Source organism: Poecile atricapillus, chromosome 7 (assembly GCF_030490865.1).
Source record: "Poecile atricapillus isolate bPoeAtr1 chromosome 7, bPoeAtr1.hap1, whole genome shotgun sequence".
In the NCBI taxonomy this organism is placed as follows: Eukaryota; Metazoa; Chordata; class Aves; order Passeriformes; family Paridae; genus Poecile; species Poecile atricapillus.
The window spans coordinates 25308959-25324387 of NC_081255.1; the positions used below are offsets into that span (position 1 = coordinate 25308959).

At 55.2% G+C, this 15429-nt stretch overlaps 1 protein-coding gene across 1 annotated transcript; it reads right to left on the reverse strand.

The window, feature by feature from the left end:
- Positions 1-579: 579 nt before the first annotated feature.
- On the reverse strand, positions 580-15363 carry POMGNT1 (protein O-linked mannose N-acetylglucosaminyltransferase 1 (beta 1,2-)). The gene is made up of 22 exons (XM_058842848.1): positions 15252-15363; positions 14226-14420; positions 12106-12214; positions 11620-11735; positions 11299-11364; positions 10770-10883; positions 10007-10124; positions 9608-9706; positions 8994-9121; positions 8321-8391; positions 7968-8043; positions 6485-6568; positions 6313-6354; positions 6085-6143; positions 5489-5561; positions 5053-5181; positions 4622-4747; positions 4402-4466; positions 4013-4057; positions 3699-3834; positions 3272-3381; positions 580-2994 (listed from the first exon to the last, which is right to left on the reverse strand). The coding sequence occupies exons 2-22, from the start codon at positions 14334-14336 to the stop codon at positions 2892-2894; spliced, it is 1980 nt and encodes a 659-aa protein (XP_058698831.1). The 5' UTR covers positions 14337-14420; positions 15252-15363; the 3' UTR covers positions 580-2891.
- Between the last annotated feature and the right edge of the window lie 66 nt (positions 15364-15429).

Sequence of the window (15429 nt, forward strand, 5' to 3'; positions counted from 1 at the left end):
CTGGGGAGGGGCTGTCAGCCCAGCCTGGCTGCAGGAATCAGGCAGGGGAGCAGGAGGCAGCAGGCTGGGGGTGCAGGTTGCAGCTGGTCCATGCTGGTGGCTGACACTCTCCCAACTACCACTTTATTTCAGTCCTGTCGTCTCTCCCCAGAAATGGGTGCATCTCCAGCCCTCAGGGTTCCCTGCTCCACAGAGGCAGAAATTTGGAATGGTCAAGAGGGTGACAAGGCTGTATTTCTCAGGACACAGCAGCTGGAGGTGCCAGGAGGAAGACGGGGGAGACTTACCAGGCAGCTCGTCAGAGTTTCCATCAGTTGCTGAGCTGAAGATAAAAGTGATAAAGCTTGAGGAGAAAACAGCTCACAAACCTGTGCCAGCCCTGCTGGCACTGCATAGCACCACACAGAGGACCTCTGCTGGCACAGGCCTGGGGCCACCATTAGCCCATGGCCAGGCCTGTGCCCTGGGCAGAGTAAGACACCAGAGGACAGGGGTCTGTCCTTTCCAGGCAGGACCCCAGAGCCAGGGACCCCGGCCCTGTACCCTGCACAGGGCCAACTATGAAACACACAAGGCTCAACAGCTTTGCAATGTTTACTCTTGAAAAAATAATTCAATTCAGAAAGCGTCAAACCCTGATGATGCCACACGCCCAGCCCTGCCATGGCTGCCACTCTGGAGCCTAGCTGGGGGGACAGGGAGGGACAGAGAACAGCACCCTGTGGGCCTGGCCTGGTGTGTGGAGAAGGGGGAGCCTAAAGCCCACCGGTTGAGTCCTGCTGTCACTGAGAGCAGGGAGCCACAGAGCCCTGATTGGCAGGGGAGGAGAGGGGAACTCATGTTTAGCCATCCTCTATCCCTAGGACCACCTTCCCCAGCCCCAACAGGAGCTGGGAAGAAGCCAAGCCTGAGCCCTAGCTGAGAAGGGAGAGAGGATGCATTTAGTTTTAAGGGGAAGAGAAACTGAGCCTTGGGAACAGAGGTGTCAAGGAAGAGCAATGGAGAGCCATTTGGAAGTTCTTCCAAAGTAGGCCATGGGGAGCAAGCTACTTTTCCTCAGAAAGAAGTCCCTTTTCCACCCTCATAAAAGATGTGCCTTACCCTGAGGGCCAGCACAGGGGCCACCTGCCCACTGGCTGCCAGAGCAGAGTCCCACGGAAGGGCAGCACTGCGGGTGGCTGGGGAGGACAGGGCTGAGCCCCAGACTGGTACTGCAGCCTCAAGGGTGTCACTGCACGTTCTGGTTCCCCTCCTGCATCCATCCCATCCCATCCCATCCCTGCTGCTGGGGCAGGCATGCAAGGGACTGTGAGGGTCAGAGTCCCCACAGCCATGCTAGGGCTGTGCTGCATCCACACTGGGATCATCTTGGCCAAGAGGAGTTTCATGGTTCACAAGTTTTCATTCCTATTCTGGGCAAGGGAGGAAAGCAGGGAACAGAGGGTATAGCCAGGGGAACGAGAGACAAACCTCCCATGACTGTTCCTGTGCAGGCTGGGGGCTGCCAGCCCTCCATGCTGCTTCCTGTTATCTGCCCCTTCCCAGGAACAATAAATAAATAAGTTAGTGTAGTGTAGACCCCGATGCTCAGTTCACAGTGAGAAAATGAAGGGGAAGAGCCCCTGTTACCTCAGGGAAAGGGCAGAGCAGAGAATGGATCTCTAGCTGCATGGATGAGAGGAGGAGCTGTACTGAGCAAGGGGCCCAGGACTGACCCCTGGGTGCAGGGACACTAGTACCAAATGGCTGGGGGTGGGAGGGGGCCCTGGGATCCTTCTAAGGCATGGAACCCCCTCCCTCTCCCTCTGCATGAGGGACGTACCACAATGGGAGGGCCAAGCTGCCCATCCCAGACCAGCTCACACCTTCCCTGCCAGAAACTCACCACACTGAGGGTGGGGATTCAGGAGGAAAAACTCCCCCTGCCTTCAGCAAAAGCAGAGGATACCAGGGCAGGGATAGAGACAGGGTACAGTACCACAGGCAAGGACCATAGTGCAGCATCTCTCACTCCAGATGACCCTGGCTCACCCTGCCCCTACACCCAGCGGATGATGCCTGCTGGCTGCTCCCATCTTACTCTGCAAGGCACTTTCACCCCCTCTCCCATGACCCAGGGGCAGGGCTGCTCCCCACAGAGAAGGTGGGTGAGGACAGCCTGAGCCAGAGCACACAGCCTGGTCCACTTCCACCTACAATCACCTCCAGCTTCCAGAACTGACCGTCCTCGTGCTGGGTGTGGGGTGTCCCCTCCGTGTCTGCAGCAAATCCAGCTCCTCTCCAGCATTCCCTTTTCTGTGAGCTGGGCTGCACCAGTACCTGCAGCCCACGGAGCAGAGCCAGTGTGCAGGAAGGTCCAACCCAGCACACAGTCTTCAAGGTGCATCCATCATGCAGGTAACAGGAGAGATGCTGGAATATCCCCTCTTCAGCACTGTGTTCACCATAGGGCACAAAGCCAGCAGGCAAGAGTTAATAAATAACACCCAGCTGGCAGGCTGCAGCACTCACACCATGCTGCTTTCTCAGGACTTCAGGGCCAAAAAGGAGAGCAGAGGTGTTTTTTGAGGCTCCCTCTAGCCTCCAGTTGAGCATCTCCTTCCTCCAGCCTTGCCCAGCCAGGGGGCAAAAGGAGCAGCGTTAGTAGAGTGTCTGTGTTAAAAAAAACAAGTTCATGGGATGGGGTGGCATATCTACAGGGAAGGACCCTGTCCTGTGCAAGGGAAAGGGAGACCACAACAGGGGGCTGGAGGGAGCCCAACATCTGCTTTTGCAGCCCAAAACAGGATTCTGTATCCAGTCACCAGCCTCCGAGAGCTGCTGCCAACTCTGTCTCTGCACCGTGGGGGTCTCTGTGCTCCCCCGGTCCCCTCTGCTTCCAGCTGCCAGCCTCACGTCTGCTCTGCTGCTGCAACCGCTGGCACTGCCCCCGCCCCCTCCTCCTTGGCAGGGGGCTCCATGTAGATTGGTGTCACCGACGACGGCTTCTTGGACCTGCAGGTGAGGGGGCTGGATGGGAGCAGGCATAGCTGATGGTTCCCCTCAGGACCCCAATTTCCAACAGCACTGCCTGGCATGATCTCCTTCCCACTGGGACATCCTCCAACCCTGGGAACCCTCCCGTCCCCCCTTCCACCACACTGGTTAAGGAGTGAAGGTGGTGTCCCCCGAGGATTGGGCTGGGACAAAAGTGGGTACTGGTGTGTGCCAGGCAGGGGACAGTGCCGTGAGGATGAGGCATTGCTCAGCCCTTCATGTCCCTGATACTCACGAGTAGGGGGAGGCAGGGACCCCCACCACAAGGAAGTGGTTTTTCTTGCGGAAGAGCCGCCACAGCCCCTTGTGGTTCCCGCGGACGTCCAGGTCCCAGATATGGAGGCACTAGGATGGTGAGCAGGGAAGAAAAGGCATCAGAGTCTGGGGATGGACATCAGGGCCAGGTGTCCCCTGGCATGGGAAGAACAACAATGCCTGCCCTCACTGAGGCACAGCAGAGAAGGCTGCACCCCAAGCCTGGGGTGGCACAGGGCTGCATCCCTCCAGCCACACCAAGAGCTTCAACATCCCCTAGGGACAGCAAGAACCCGTTTGGTGAGCTGTGTCAATGCCATGGGAAAACCCAAGAACAACAGCCAGGTGTTTCTCAGTGACACAGAGACCAGTGCAAGGCTGAGGACAGGCCATGTCCAGGCCCTCACCTTGGCAAGTTGAGTCCAGGTGGTGAAATCTGCTTCCTGCTCCATCCTGATGAACATGACGTAGACCCTGCCCTCAGTGTCGGGCACGAAGGAGTCCTCACAGGGGTTCTTGCTGTGATCCAAGACCTCAGCCTCCCTGTGGAAACAGAAAAAAGAGTGAGAGGGCACCCCATCTTCTCCCTTTTCCCACTGCAGAGTACTTCAGATGTGCAAGACATGGCTGGGGCCACCAGGGCCACCTCCACCCTTCCTTCTGTTCTGGTTGGTTCACCCAGTGTGTGTTGTGGTCTCTCCACCTTCCAGCAGGCACTCACCCCAGGAGCCGATGAATTTCAGTCTCGTAGTTATCCTTCCTCAAGCTGTTGGAGGAAGAGAGATCAGGGGACAGTCAGACAGTTTGATCCAAATTTAGGACTGCCCCAGTGTAACACTAAAGACAGCTGGAACCAATAAATGGAGAGCAGGGACCGACACACAATCTTGAGATGTGGCAGCAAAACCATGACCCTTCAACATGTCCCCCTGAAGCACAGGGTAGCCAAACCCAGCCTTGCAAAAATCACTGCCAGGACTCCCCAGCAGAGGCCAGTGTGCTGATGCAGGAGGTTATGGCCACTCCAGATGGGAGATGACTCCAGCAAAAGGAGACAAGGGTCAGATCAAGCAAGTGTTTCATCAAGGTCTCATTGTGACCAGCACTTACCTCTCCACATTTTTAAGCTGGACATTTGGAACTGTGTTGAACTTGTGCTTCTTGAAATAGGCTTCCTGGGAGAAAGAGAGAGGGCAGGGAAGGAAAACCAGGTTTGATCATGGGTCAGCAATACCTGGAGATGACCTCAAGCATCCCCACTACCTGGGGAGGTGTCTGAGTCAGAGCTCAGCAGCAGGACAGCGCTTGGGGGCTGCGGGAGGTCACTCACGTGGAAGTAGCCATTCATGTTGAGCCCCACGATGCCGAAGTGGTAGGAGCGCGAGATGTCCGGGATGATGCACTCCCGACCCTTCCGCTGCTCAGGCATCCGCATCCACATGTCCCAGTCCCAGAGCTGGGGAGGGGAAACTGCTACTCACACTCAACTCTGGGGACAGGCTTTGGCAATGTGGCTGTCCAGGGACCTTTCTGGGTGCCCACACCAGGTCAAGCCCCTTTGGCCCCAGCTCTGTGGATGGTTATGTGCCTCCTCAAGTCACTGTCGGTCCCAAATCCTTTCTGCTTGGGCAGAATCCTTCCCAGTATAAGCACAGGGATAGCCTATCCAGGAGCTGTACACCCAGGAACTGGGTGAAGATCAGGGATTGCTGATGGGCAGAGATGGGGGCGTAGAAGAAAGGATCCTTCCAAGGTCCTTACCTTCTCAGGGGTTGGCCACTTTGGCTCCAGCTCGTCCTTGTACAGGCTCTTCCGGAGCACCCATCCCAGGCCTGGCATGGTTTCCACACGGTACAGGAGTGAGGGGTCCTCAGCTGTGTGCTCATAGCCCTGCAGGGTTATGGGGAGTGCTCAGCACACTGAATGCAACTGCCCCCCACTAAAAAAAGGGAGGCATTGTGCTCCATTGAGTTTCTTATCATGGCAAGAAGGGAACAGCCACTGGGAAGCACATGGTAGGGACAGGAGGGTGATTTGCAGGGGCACTTCTGAAGAGTCCAGGGCTGGGGAGACAGAATCACTTAGGATGACAGTGGGGACACACACTTTGCTTCAAAGATGGAACCTGGACCCCAGTATAACATGGAAACAACACAGGGCAGAGGTGGCCCTGCTCCACCATCCTTCCCTGACCTACCTGGTCATTCCAAGCAGAGATGCAGTACAGGCTCTCATCCTCCTCCAGAAGGTGTATTGACTGGCTCAGAAAGCTGAGGAAAGAGTTGACCCTAGTCAAACACCCTTCTACCATGCAAACCAAGGTAAACCCTCCACCAAGAATGAGCCACCCCCAACTGCTGGAACCATTTATCCCAATTTTTGGCCTGAGATAGCTGATGCTGCTGGGAGAACAGGGGAGGAGCACCCAAACAAGCTAAGCTGCATCTCACCATGGGGAAAGGACAGCATTGACTCGTGCCCATCAGTCTCTTTTCCTTAACAGGAACCTCATTAGACACTGCCCCTGTCCTCTGGCTATGGGGCAGCTCCAACCATGTGAATGGATCAGTGTCCCCAAAAAACCAACCAGGAAGAGATCTCCAATCTTGAAGTCACCCTACACTGATTGCCAGGACAGTGGCCTCAGACTCTGAAGGCAGATCTCAGTTATGGCTTTTTCCTGGGGTCTGCTCAGCCTCAGATAAGTGAGCTACAGCAGGCAGGGATCTGGCCTCTCCTGAGCATCCAGAGAGCTTCCAGAAAATGATCCCACATAGGAACCCCCAACTTTACCTGAAGAAGTCAACAGAAATGTCAAGATCTTCCTCCAGAACCACAGCAAATTTAGCATCCTGTAGGGCAAGGAGAACATCAGAAGGATGGAGATGAACGGGACAGAGCAAAGACACAAGCAGTGTGCTGTGTCTGTGCAGTTCCTTGCCCTGGAGGACTAATCCCAGCTCCTGTGGGACTGGGATCACAAATGCCAGGGGAAGGCTGTACTATAGCAGTCTCACTCACCGGGAACAGGTTGAAGGTTGCAGTCAGACTGGCTTTGTAGTGCTACAAGAAAAGACAATCATTGCCTGTGATAGCATCAGCCTGGCACAGATCTGGGGCTAAGCCTGCCTGCCTCAAATGCTATCCGAGGTCCCTGGAAATAACTGTCTCAGGATTTGGAAAGCTCTCTCACCTGGGAAACTCTGGCATTTTTAATGCTGATGGGAGTGTGCTGTATTCCTGAGAGGCCAAACAGCTCCACGACATCCATCGGCTCCTGCGAGGGAAAAGTACAAAGCTCATCAAACGTGTGGGTCATTCTCCTCTCCCCTGCCAGTGTCAGCTCCCCAGGCCAAGAGGAACATCCCCTGCATGCAGCTGTCTTCTTGGAGACCAGTGAGGCTCAATATAGACCCTGCAGCACAGCACTTGCCAAACCCTCGTGGCCCTTCAATACCACCACGACTTTGTTAGCTCATTTTGCAGACCCAAAGTTGTGTCCAAGAATATGTGACAGGTCCCAGATTCCCTGCCCTCCAAAGACAGTGCAGAAAGAAAACAGGTATATCCAGGACCACCTAGCAGCTGCTTAATGGCAAGACCACAATCAACTCAATTTTCTCTCATGGTTGCCAAGAGAAGGACCTTTCTGATCAAGTACAGGGGTCAGCAGTAATCCAGATTTGGGCTGACATATCTCTGCCCCAAGAAGGAGCCACCAATGCCTTCTCCATGCCCTTACTGTACATCCCACCTCCTAGCCACAAAAAAGAAAAGGTGCTCCCATTGTACCAACCCTTCCCCCTTTTCCTGGTATCCACCATGGCAGCTCGAGCATCCAGGCTGCCCCCTCGTAGCTAAGGGATGCTGCTCCAGTTGCCATGGCAATGGATGCTGCTATCTTTAACTGCTCTGATGTGGTGCAGCAAGAGCCTGCATAAACAAGCCAGCTCCCCCAGCCCCACAGTGTGGCAGTGGTGGGAGAGACCTGCAAGGGAACAGTTGTCTCCATCCCAGGGCAACCTCACTGGATGCTGCAGAGATGAGGCCTAGCTCCTGAGATCTACTAAGATCTCACATGCCTGTCCCAGAGTACATTCCATTGCCAGAGAGACAGGGCCTTCAGTGGGACCCTCCAGGGCTATACAAGGTTGAGTGAGAGGAAGGTCTTTGCCTCTAAAGGGCCAGTTCTCCTTCACCTGACCCCAGCTTTCAGGAACCCCAAGCTTTGAGCCTTAGGAAAACACACTGTGTCTCTTCACCTCTTTCTGAGAATGGAGCTGGACAGGCATGGCTGGACTGGTTTGTTCCTCTCCATGTGAAGGAACTGGACAAGTGGTGTTACACCCTGTGCCTGCTCAAGGGGCTGGCAGTGCTCACCAAGTGAGAAAAAGGGATGGGGAGAGCCCAGCATAATCACCATGTGCCATTCCTGCACAACAACCCCCCTCCTGACATGATCAGCCTTGGGCTTTGGGAAAGGCCAAGGCAGCTTTATCCACTCCCATGGCTTGGGTGACTTTGGCTGACTTTGCGTAGGAGCAGGTGAGGAGCAGTGGGACACACAGCAGGAGGAAGGTGACGAGGCTCTCAACTTGCCACCCTCCAAGGACTGGGCCAGCACCGGACTGGGGGAGCACAGAGCTGGCCACAGGGATCTCTGGCAATGCCCTCACCTCGTAGTACCCATCGATGAAGACTGTGATCATCTGTGGATTGACGCCCTGAGCCGACAGCAAGGAACGCAGCATCCTGAGGAGAGACGGAGGGGCCTGAGCGCAGCACAGCCCCAGTGGGCACAGGCCCTGCAGCACAGGGGTATGGATCCCTTGGGATGGGGGAAAGTGTGCATGATTAGGGGAACAGGACCCACCTACACCTTCCCTTTCCCTCCCCCAGGGTCTGCCCTTGGTGCTCATGCAACTCCAGGAGGAGGCTGGATCCTGCCAGCAGGAGAAAGGGAAGGGCCTGGGCCATGCCTGGTCTTGTGGCACGGAGCAGAGGAGCCGTGCCCTCTGGGAGTGCTTACCTGTACAGGTAGTTGGGGCGGTTCCCTGCAATGACAGCTACTGGCACGTCAAAGACTTTATTGTCTTTGAGCTGGAAGAGAACAACGTGTGTGAGTGAGGGTGGGAGAGGCCATGCAAACTAAAATAATGCTATGCTTTTACACCACTGAGAGGAGGACCCAAGGGGTAGGGACCACTGTTAAGACAGCAGAGCTGCATAGCCCTACCTCTTGGCTCAGGGCCACACCAACCAACCAGGATGCCCTCAGCACTACTGGAGACCCTGCCAGCTTCCCTTCTTCACCTCACCTCACCTCTGACCCAGCTCCAAAATCCCACTTTGCCTTCACTCAGAGACCTGTGTCTTAACTCTTCAGCACCATGCCAAGGACAAGTCCAAAAGTCACAATAGCTGCTCTGTCTCTAGATGTTCAGGCTCTGCTGCTTACACTGATATCCCTAGAATAGGGTAACTATTCCTGGCAACTCAGAGCAAAGGAATTCCCCTGCCCCAGCATGACCTGCCCGCAAGTATTCACCTCACCTTTGCTGGGGCCAAGGGCTTGCCCAGGGGCAGTTTGCATCACTCAGCTGGTGATTAAGGACAGTGCTCTGCATCAGTTGCAAAACAGACCTGGTCCAGCCCAGCCCTCCCTCCTGGAGCCTCCCTGAACACTCTGCCCCTGCACTCACGGGATCAGGGTTGAACTCGATGGGTGTGGGGTCTTTGCAGCTGCAGACGCTGCCGTAACCTTCCACTTTGCTGCAGAACCTCTTGCGGCGCCGGTTCAGCTCCGTGTCGGGCCAATGGCACTCAGCATCTGGAGTGCAAGGAGCAAAAACAGACCTGTCACCCCCACAGACCTACCCTGAGTGCTCCAGGCTGGGATACCACACACATGGCTCTCCCTGGGCTGAGCCAGCAAGCCAGTCCTCAGCAATGAACAAGGAACACTTTGGATGCCAGATCCATGGATCATGGATCCCAGGAGCCATGCAGAGCCCAACCCCACCTCTGGCCTCTCTGAGCAGCAGTGGGTTGTCCAAGGCCAACAGTCAAAAAACAGACCAGGTCTAATTTGGAGAGGTGGTAACTAGCAATGCTCCCTCTTCTCCATCTTCACCTTTCTCAACAACCATGCCAGGAATTGCCATGGAAGCAGGAAGAAAGGGAGCTAAGCCCATTTTAAAAGTTACCATCATCATCATCTCAAAAAGTCTTAAATCCAGGCCCATGCCTTTGACTTAAAATCAGGCAGCATGGAGATGTCTCCCAGAGACACCACAGAGCAGACTGTACTTCCTACCTTCCACAGATGTCAGGTGAACTTCTGTCTTCAGCAGAACGGGATCACCCCATGTCGAGAGGGCAGGTGACTTGGCGTGCTTCTCCCCATACACTTCTCCTGGAGCAGGAACACAGGGTCAGGACTGCCTGCAAGGGCCCAGCCCCACTTTGTCAATGCATGACCAGGGGCTGTCAGCCTGGGGGACAGCTTGACACCTTTTCCCATTGGCCTCTGGCAAACTGGTGAAGGAACATGCTCTGCCTCCATACCTTCCCTCACCCCCAGGAATAGAATTGCCACTCTCTGTGACTTGCTCCCTGCTCATAGAGCCTGCTGGGGATGGGCTGGGTTTGTCCTTACCTGATTTCTCCCAAAGAAAGGAGCCACAAACCCTCTCCCAGCCAGTGCAAGACTCACCCCCCTTCCTCCCCACAAATGTCCACATGTCTCTCCAGCTCAGGAATGGTGCAACTTGGCTCCCCAGGCTTTTCAGGACATTCTTGGCTGTCTCCTTGAGGTGAAAGGAACCTTCATCCTGGAACAAAGCACAACCCTGCAGCTGAGGTCTGGCTCCTGACAGGGAAAAATCTCCCATCAATACTGAAGGGGTACAGGGCCCACTCCTACCCTTCAACCAGTTAAGCCAGAAACCTTCAGGGCCTATGTGACACTAAAGCTGTCAGTGGCTTTGTGATGACCCACAGGGTCGTCAGAGGAATCATGAACTCCTGTTGCCTTGTTGTTTTCAAGCAGGGCCATGTGTTAAGTAACACTTCAGACAGCTAAACGTGATACCTTGAAGCAGCACAGTGCTGCTTGCACAGCACCCCAGACCTAGCACAGTCCACAGGGCCCTTGTAAAGCCTGGAACTGGGAGCCAGAAGGATCCCACCACATCCTCATATTTCCTCACATCCATTCTCCACCTAACCCCTTGTCTATTGCTGTGGGCTCTGACACATCTACTTTTTGCTCTCCTGCTTTGCTGGGCACAGCAGTACCTGCAGCAAGAAGGGAGAGCAAGAGGACAAGGGAGGTGATCCAGACAGGAAGTCACAGCCCCATAGGGATGTGACATTTAATCCTGGGAATGCCTGATGACATTCAGGAGGCTACTGCCCAGATGAGCTTCAGGACATCCCGACTCAAGATGACTTTTTTTGATATTAGGGTCACGTACCTTAATGGTAAATATCAGGATCCGGCCCCGGGCAACCATGTTGAGGAAAAGTACCATGGCTTCATCTTCATGGGGGGAATAGGTGTCAAAGACCCTCTTGGCCATCACGTGACCCTGTTGGTATTCATACGTCAGATGGATCTTAAATACTACATGGTATGGACACATAGAATTATGGAAATCTGCCCTGGAAGCCTCATTCCCTGAGCAACACAGGGAGTGGCTTTTCCGGTATGCCAGGGAGTTAGTCCCCAGAGTTAGCTCCCAGGCAAGTTCAGCCCTCAGGCCTTTCTGCAGGGAGGTTCATTGGAAGCATCACCCAACCTCACAACTTCTCCCCTGCCCACTCCCCGAGGACAGCGGGCGGCACACGCAAACCCTGCAGGGACTCTCTAGGTGACTGTGCTATGCTCTGCAAACTGCAAACAAAAAGCAATCAGGGACTCCCCTCCTGGCTGCCCCTGGCCTCAGGTACCCAACGGTTCAGGAGCAAGGACAAACTGCCCAGTAAGACACGGGGATGTTTTACCGTGGCCTGATTTAAGACGATGACATGGATCCCTCTTCCCTGCTCCCGAGCCTCATCTTCCAGGACCTGCAAGTGGATAAATGATGAGAATCATAGGCCAAGACATCTTCTTATTCCCTGCCCGTTCTGCACAGCAGAGCCCCCAGACAAGAGGCAAATCTCTTTGGCTTTGCTCGTGGCAGTGATGGGTGCCAGAGTAGAAGTCCTGGAAGCAGAACTTCTTGCCAGCCGCTGAAGTGCTCTCACCACTGTTGTTTGTGGTTTCACCCATCCAGCCCTGTCCACCCTCTGCTCACAGAACACCCAGCACCTGCCACTCACCGTCGTCCCATCCACGGCCACATAGACCTTCGACCGGCTGGAGTACACCTCCACATCCAGGACCTTCTTGTTGTTGATAGGGTGCCTGGGGACCTCCACATTCAGCATCTCGTCATCTACAGCAGAGAAATTCGCAGTTTCAATCAGTCAAGGCACCTCTAGCTTGTCCCTGCTAACCCAGCCAAACCTCCAGAAGGCACCCCAGCCCAAGGAGTCATGGGTTGGAATTTACAGGGATGGTAGGTAAGGGGAAATACCAAATGACAACAGCTCTGGCCTCAGCTGACCCCACAGAGATCTCTGCAGCCAAATGTGCTAAAGTCTTCAGTAGACAGACTAGGAAGGGAGCAAGCATTTTCTATTAATTTTTGTGAAACCCACATGCACAGACCTGTTTTTTGTGACGTAGCTGGTGACGTTAGCCCTGACTTAAAGAAACCCTCCGCTTTTCTTTCTTTCAAAGCACAACAGAATGCTGCCCCTCACCATAGTCCTGTGCAGACTCCTCTTCCTCCTCATAAGCAGCTCTCCTGGTGTCCAAGATCAGCTTGATGTTCACAATTACGGTCACAAGCAGGAAGAGGACAGCACCTGTCTGCAATGCAGGATGTTTCATGTTAGAAATTTGTAAGTAACAATCCCAAAACCAGCCTGCCTTGGCATGGGCTGCAGGGCATCCCAAGGAGATCCTGCATGGGATCACAAACATCTAACATTTCCCCTGATTTTTTCTGAGGAAAGCAAAGAGAAAGAAATACTGGTGACTGAGTTTCATGATGAAATGCATTCTTCAGCTGGAGAGCACTGACTCCTTGACATGTAAGAATTAACCCACCTCCAATGTATCCCTGCTTCCAGATCTGTGAGCAGATTCCTGCTAAATTATTGCATCAAGGTTGAGGGGCCCTGCAGGCAAATAGTTTGGTAATTCAGTTACAGCTCCCAAGGTAACCTTAACTTCTGCCTCTGCTGCAGCATCACTGCTCTCATCTGTCCCTCTGGAACCAGAGGATGCACTCAGGGTATTCAGCAGAGAGGAGATGCTGTGCAGCTGAATCAAACAAAGGGAAGAAGCTGAGGTCTGATTTCAGGAAACTGCACTTTACCACAGGCTGCAGAGACCAGCCTGCAGCTTACTGTCTGCAGCAAACTTCAACTGCAACCCTTGTAGACGCTGACACACTGGGCTTTGGAAGGTCTAGGGGGCTGTGGAACAGACCCTTGATTCTCTGAGGTCATTAATGGGGCTGGGATCACACACTGGCCTGTCCTCAGTGAGAGGCAATAAAAGGATTCCTGCCCTATCTGTCCAGCTACTGCCTCAAAGCTCCGTGTTGCTGCTACCTCTGCCAAGCAGGTTCAAGGAGTAACTGAGGAAAATGGAAAACCAGCAATAAGGCAACAGGATGGTATAAATGTCGTTATGGCATTTTGGCTTGTTAATTTGCTGTTGACTCAGGACTATGAACACCTTTTGGGATCTGTGCACAGAAAGCTTTTAATTAAGCACGAACAGAGCCATGGGCTCATGGAAAGGCAGCAAGGCCACCTCACCAACCTGCCCAGACCTTCTGCCCTGATCAGCACTGGGGACATGAGGGAACAGCCCTGGTGACCAAAGTGAATAAGGCAATTAGGAATAAGAATTAAGCAAGACCAGCAGCCAGATCTAGCAGAGCTGGCTTAGTCAAAGCCAACTGATGAATGCTTGGCTGCTGTTGACCTGGCTATTCCATACCTGCAGCTCTGGTCTACCTATTTTAAGCCAAATTTTCATCTGTGTTTTAAGCAATGTCACGAAGTACAGAGATGTGTGCAAGCTCTAGCCCATTGCTCCAGCATGGTGAGCAATGCCTGCCTGAATGACCAGACCCATTCCCAAGCCTTGAATACCCTATCAAACACAGAACTGAGCAGTCTTCTTGCCCAGGGAGCCCTCAAAAGCCTTTGTCCTGCCAGGCACATGCAAGGCCCTCTCCTGCTCCCTTCCACAGCAACCAACTGCTAGATCTCATGAGCTCTTCTGAGGAAAGGCCCCTGTTCTGTGTTTTGCTGCCATGAGACCAAATCTTCCTGTCCTTACAACCTCGGGTACCCCCCAGGACACTGTCTCCACCAAGGATTAGCTGTTTTACAGCACAAGCAACTAAGTCTGAGGCTTTCCCAGACACCAGCTGCCTCTGGGGCATAAGATCCTGTTACCAAGCCCTATTTTCTGTGTCCACCTGTTGTGCCTTATACCAGGCTTGGTTTGCAAATCAAACAACTAAAGGCTGAACCCTGCAGCACTCAGCGTGGGTCCAGAGCCAGAATGGGAGCAATCAGTTTGTTTCTAGCTAAAAACTTCCCAAGGCCACTTAGATAATTGTATCTCTCATGGCCACTCAACAGGTCTGCTGGCAACTGAAAGGAGCTGCTACACCTGGCAGACCCTTCCACACGCAGGCACTTGGAAGCAGCTTCTTGGGGAACAAGTTACACTTCTTCAGCATGTTAGGTCACCCAGACTGCCAGCAGACATGCTTCCACCCATGCAGCTGCTCCATAAACTTGTAAATCCTGTAGATTATCCTTCCTAATCTACTGCAGGGCCGCGGGTGACTCACCTGACACAGCTTCCGCAGCGCACGCTGGTTCATCAGCTTGTACTTCCAGGCAAGGTACCAGCTCCGCTTCTTGTGGGGCTTCACAGTGGGGTTGGGTTTCCACTCGTCCATCGTCCCGGTGGCCGGCACGGGGGCAGCCGTGTAGGGCGGGGGTCAGGACGTGTGCTGCTCTCCTCTTGTGTCCATCGGGGCTCCCTGCCAGGAGGGGTGAAGGTGACAGAGGTGCCTTCAAACCCTCTCCCCAGTAAAGACAAAGCCTGGCACAAGCAATGGCTGTGGACAGCACTGATGTGCCATGGGCAAAAGCCCTTTGGAGCCTCCCTGCCTGCCGGAACTCCCGCTAGGAGCAATGCAGGAGACCAGGCTTTGCTGCAGAGTGAGGGGAAGCCCCATGACCCATCGGACAGTGACTGCCTCTGCTCCAGGCCAACCCCTCAGCGAGGCTGCTGCAGTGCCACGGGCCCGCTCCCATGCTCTGGGAAAGAGAAGCAGCCCAAAGTCACAAGCAGACAATAAATCCAGGACCATCGATTGTTATGGAATGGGCCATCATTTGCCATATGTGCCAGCGGGGTCCTTGCTGGAAAGACACGCTCCCCGCTAACAGCCCCGTCCCCGCTATCGGGGTGCAGCCAGCCGGACACGGGGAGCAGCACCGGGCCAGCGTCCTGCTGGAGCTCCGGGCACCCCCGGGCAGAGGAGCTGTGCCAGCGGGAGGCCGGGCGCCCTGCGGGGAGCAAAGCGCTGGGCCTGGGCGGGATGTGGAGCCCCGGCAGAGCCAGGGACCTGTCCGGAGCACAGCGTGCCCCAGCAAGGCCAGGCAGGGCGGGGAGAGGGGCGCCGAGGGGCCCGGAGGCACTCTGGGGGTGGAGGTGGCGAAGGGCACCCAGGCGCTCCGGGCGGGGCGGGAGAGGCGGGTGTCTGAGGGCGGCAACGAGCGGCGGCGGGGAGAGGGGGACCCAGGCGCTTCGGGACCGCGGGGAGTCCGGGGAGGGCCGGAAGGCGTGTGCCGGCCGCGCTACTCACGGGGAGGCTGAGGCGGGGCGGGCGGGGCGGGCACGGCCGGTCCCGGCTCGGCGGTGCCGCCGCCGCCCCGAGCACCCTCCGCGCCGCTTCCGGCGCCGCAGCGACACCGCGGGGGCGCGGCCGGCGCTGGCCCCGCCCCCGGCCCCGCCCCGCGCCGCTCCGCGCGCCCCGGCGGACC

Excerpts from the sequence above, each read along its gene's own strand:
- POMGNT1 (XM_058842848.1), bottom strand. The coding sequence starts at position 14,336 with ATGGACGAGTGGAAACCCAACCCCACTGTGAAGCCCCACAAGAAGCGG. Across the intron at positions 12,215-14,225 it reads CGCTGCGGAAGCTGTGTCAG|ACAGGTGCTGTCCTCTTCCT; the intron begins GTGAGTCACCCG and ends CCTGCATTGCAG. Across the intron at positions 10,125-10,769 it reads TCCTGATATTTACCATTAAG|GATGAAGGTTCCTTTCACCT; the intron begins GTACGTGACCCT and ends GCTTTGTTCCAG.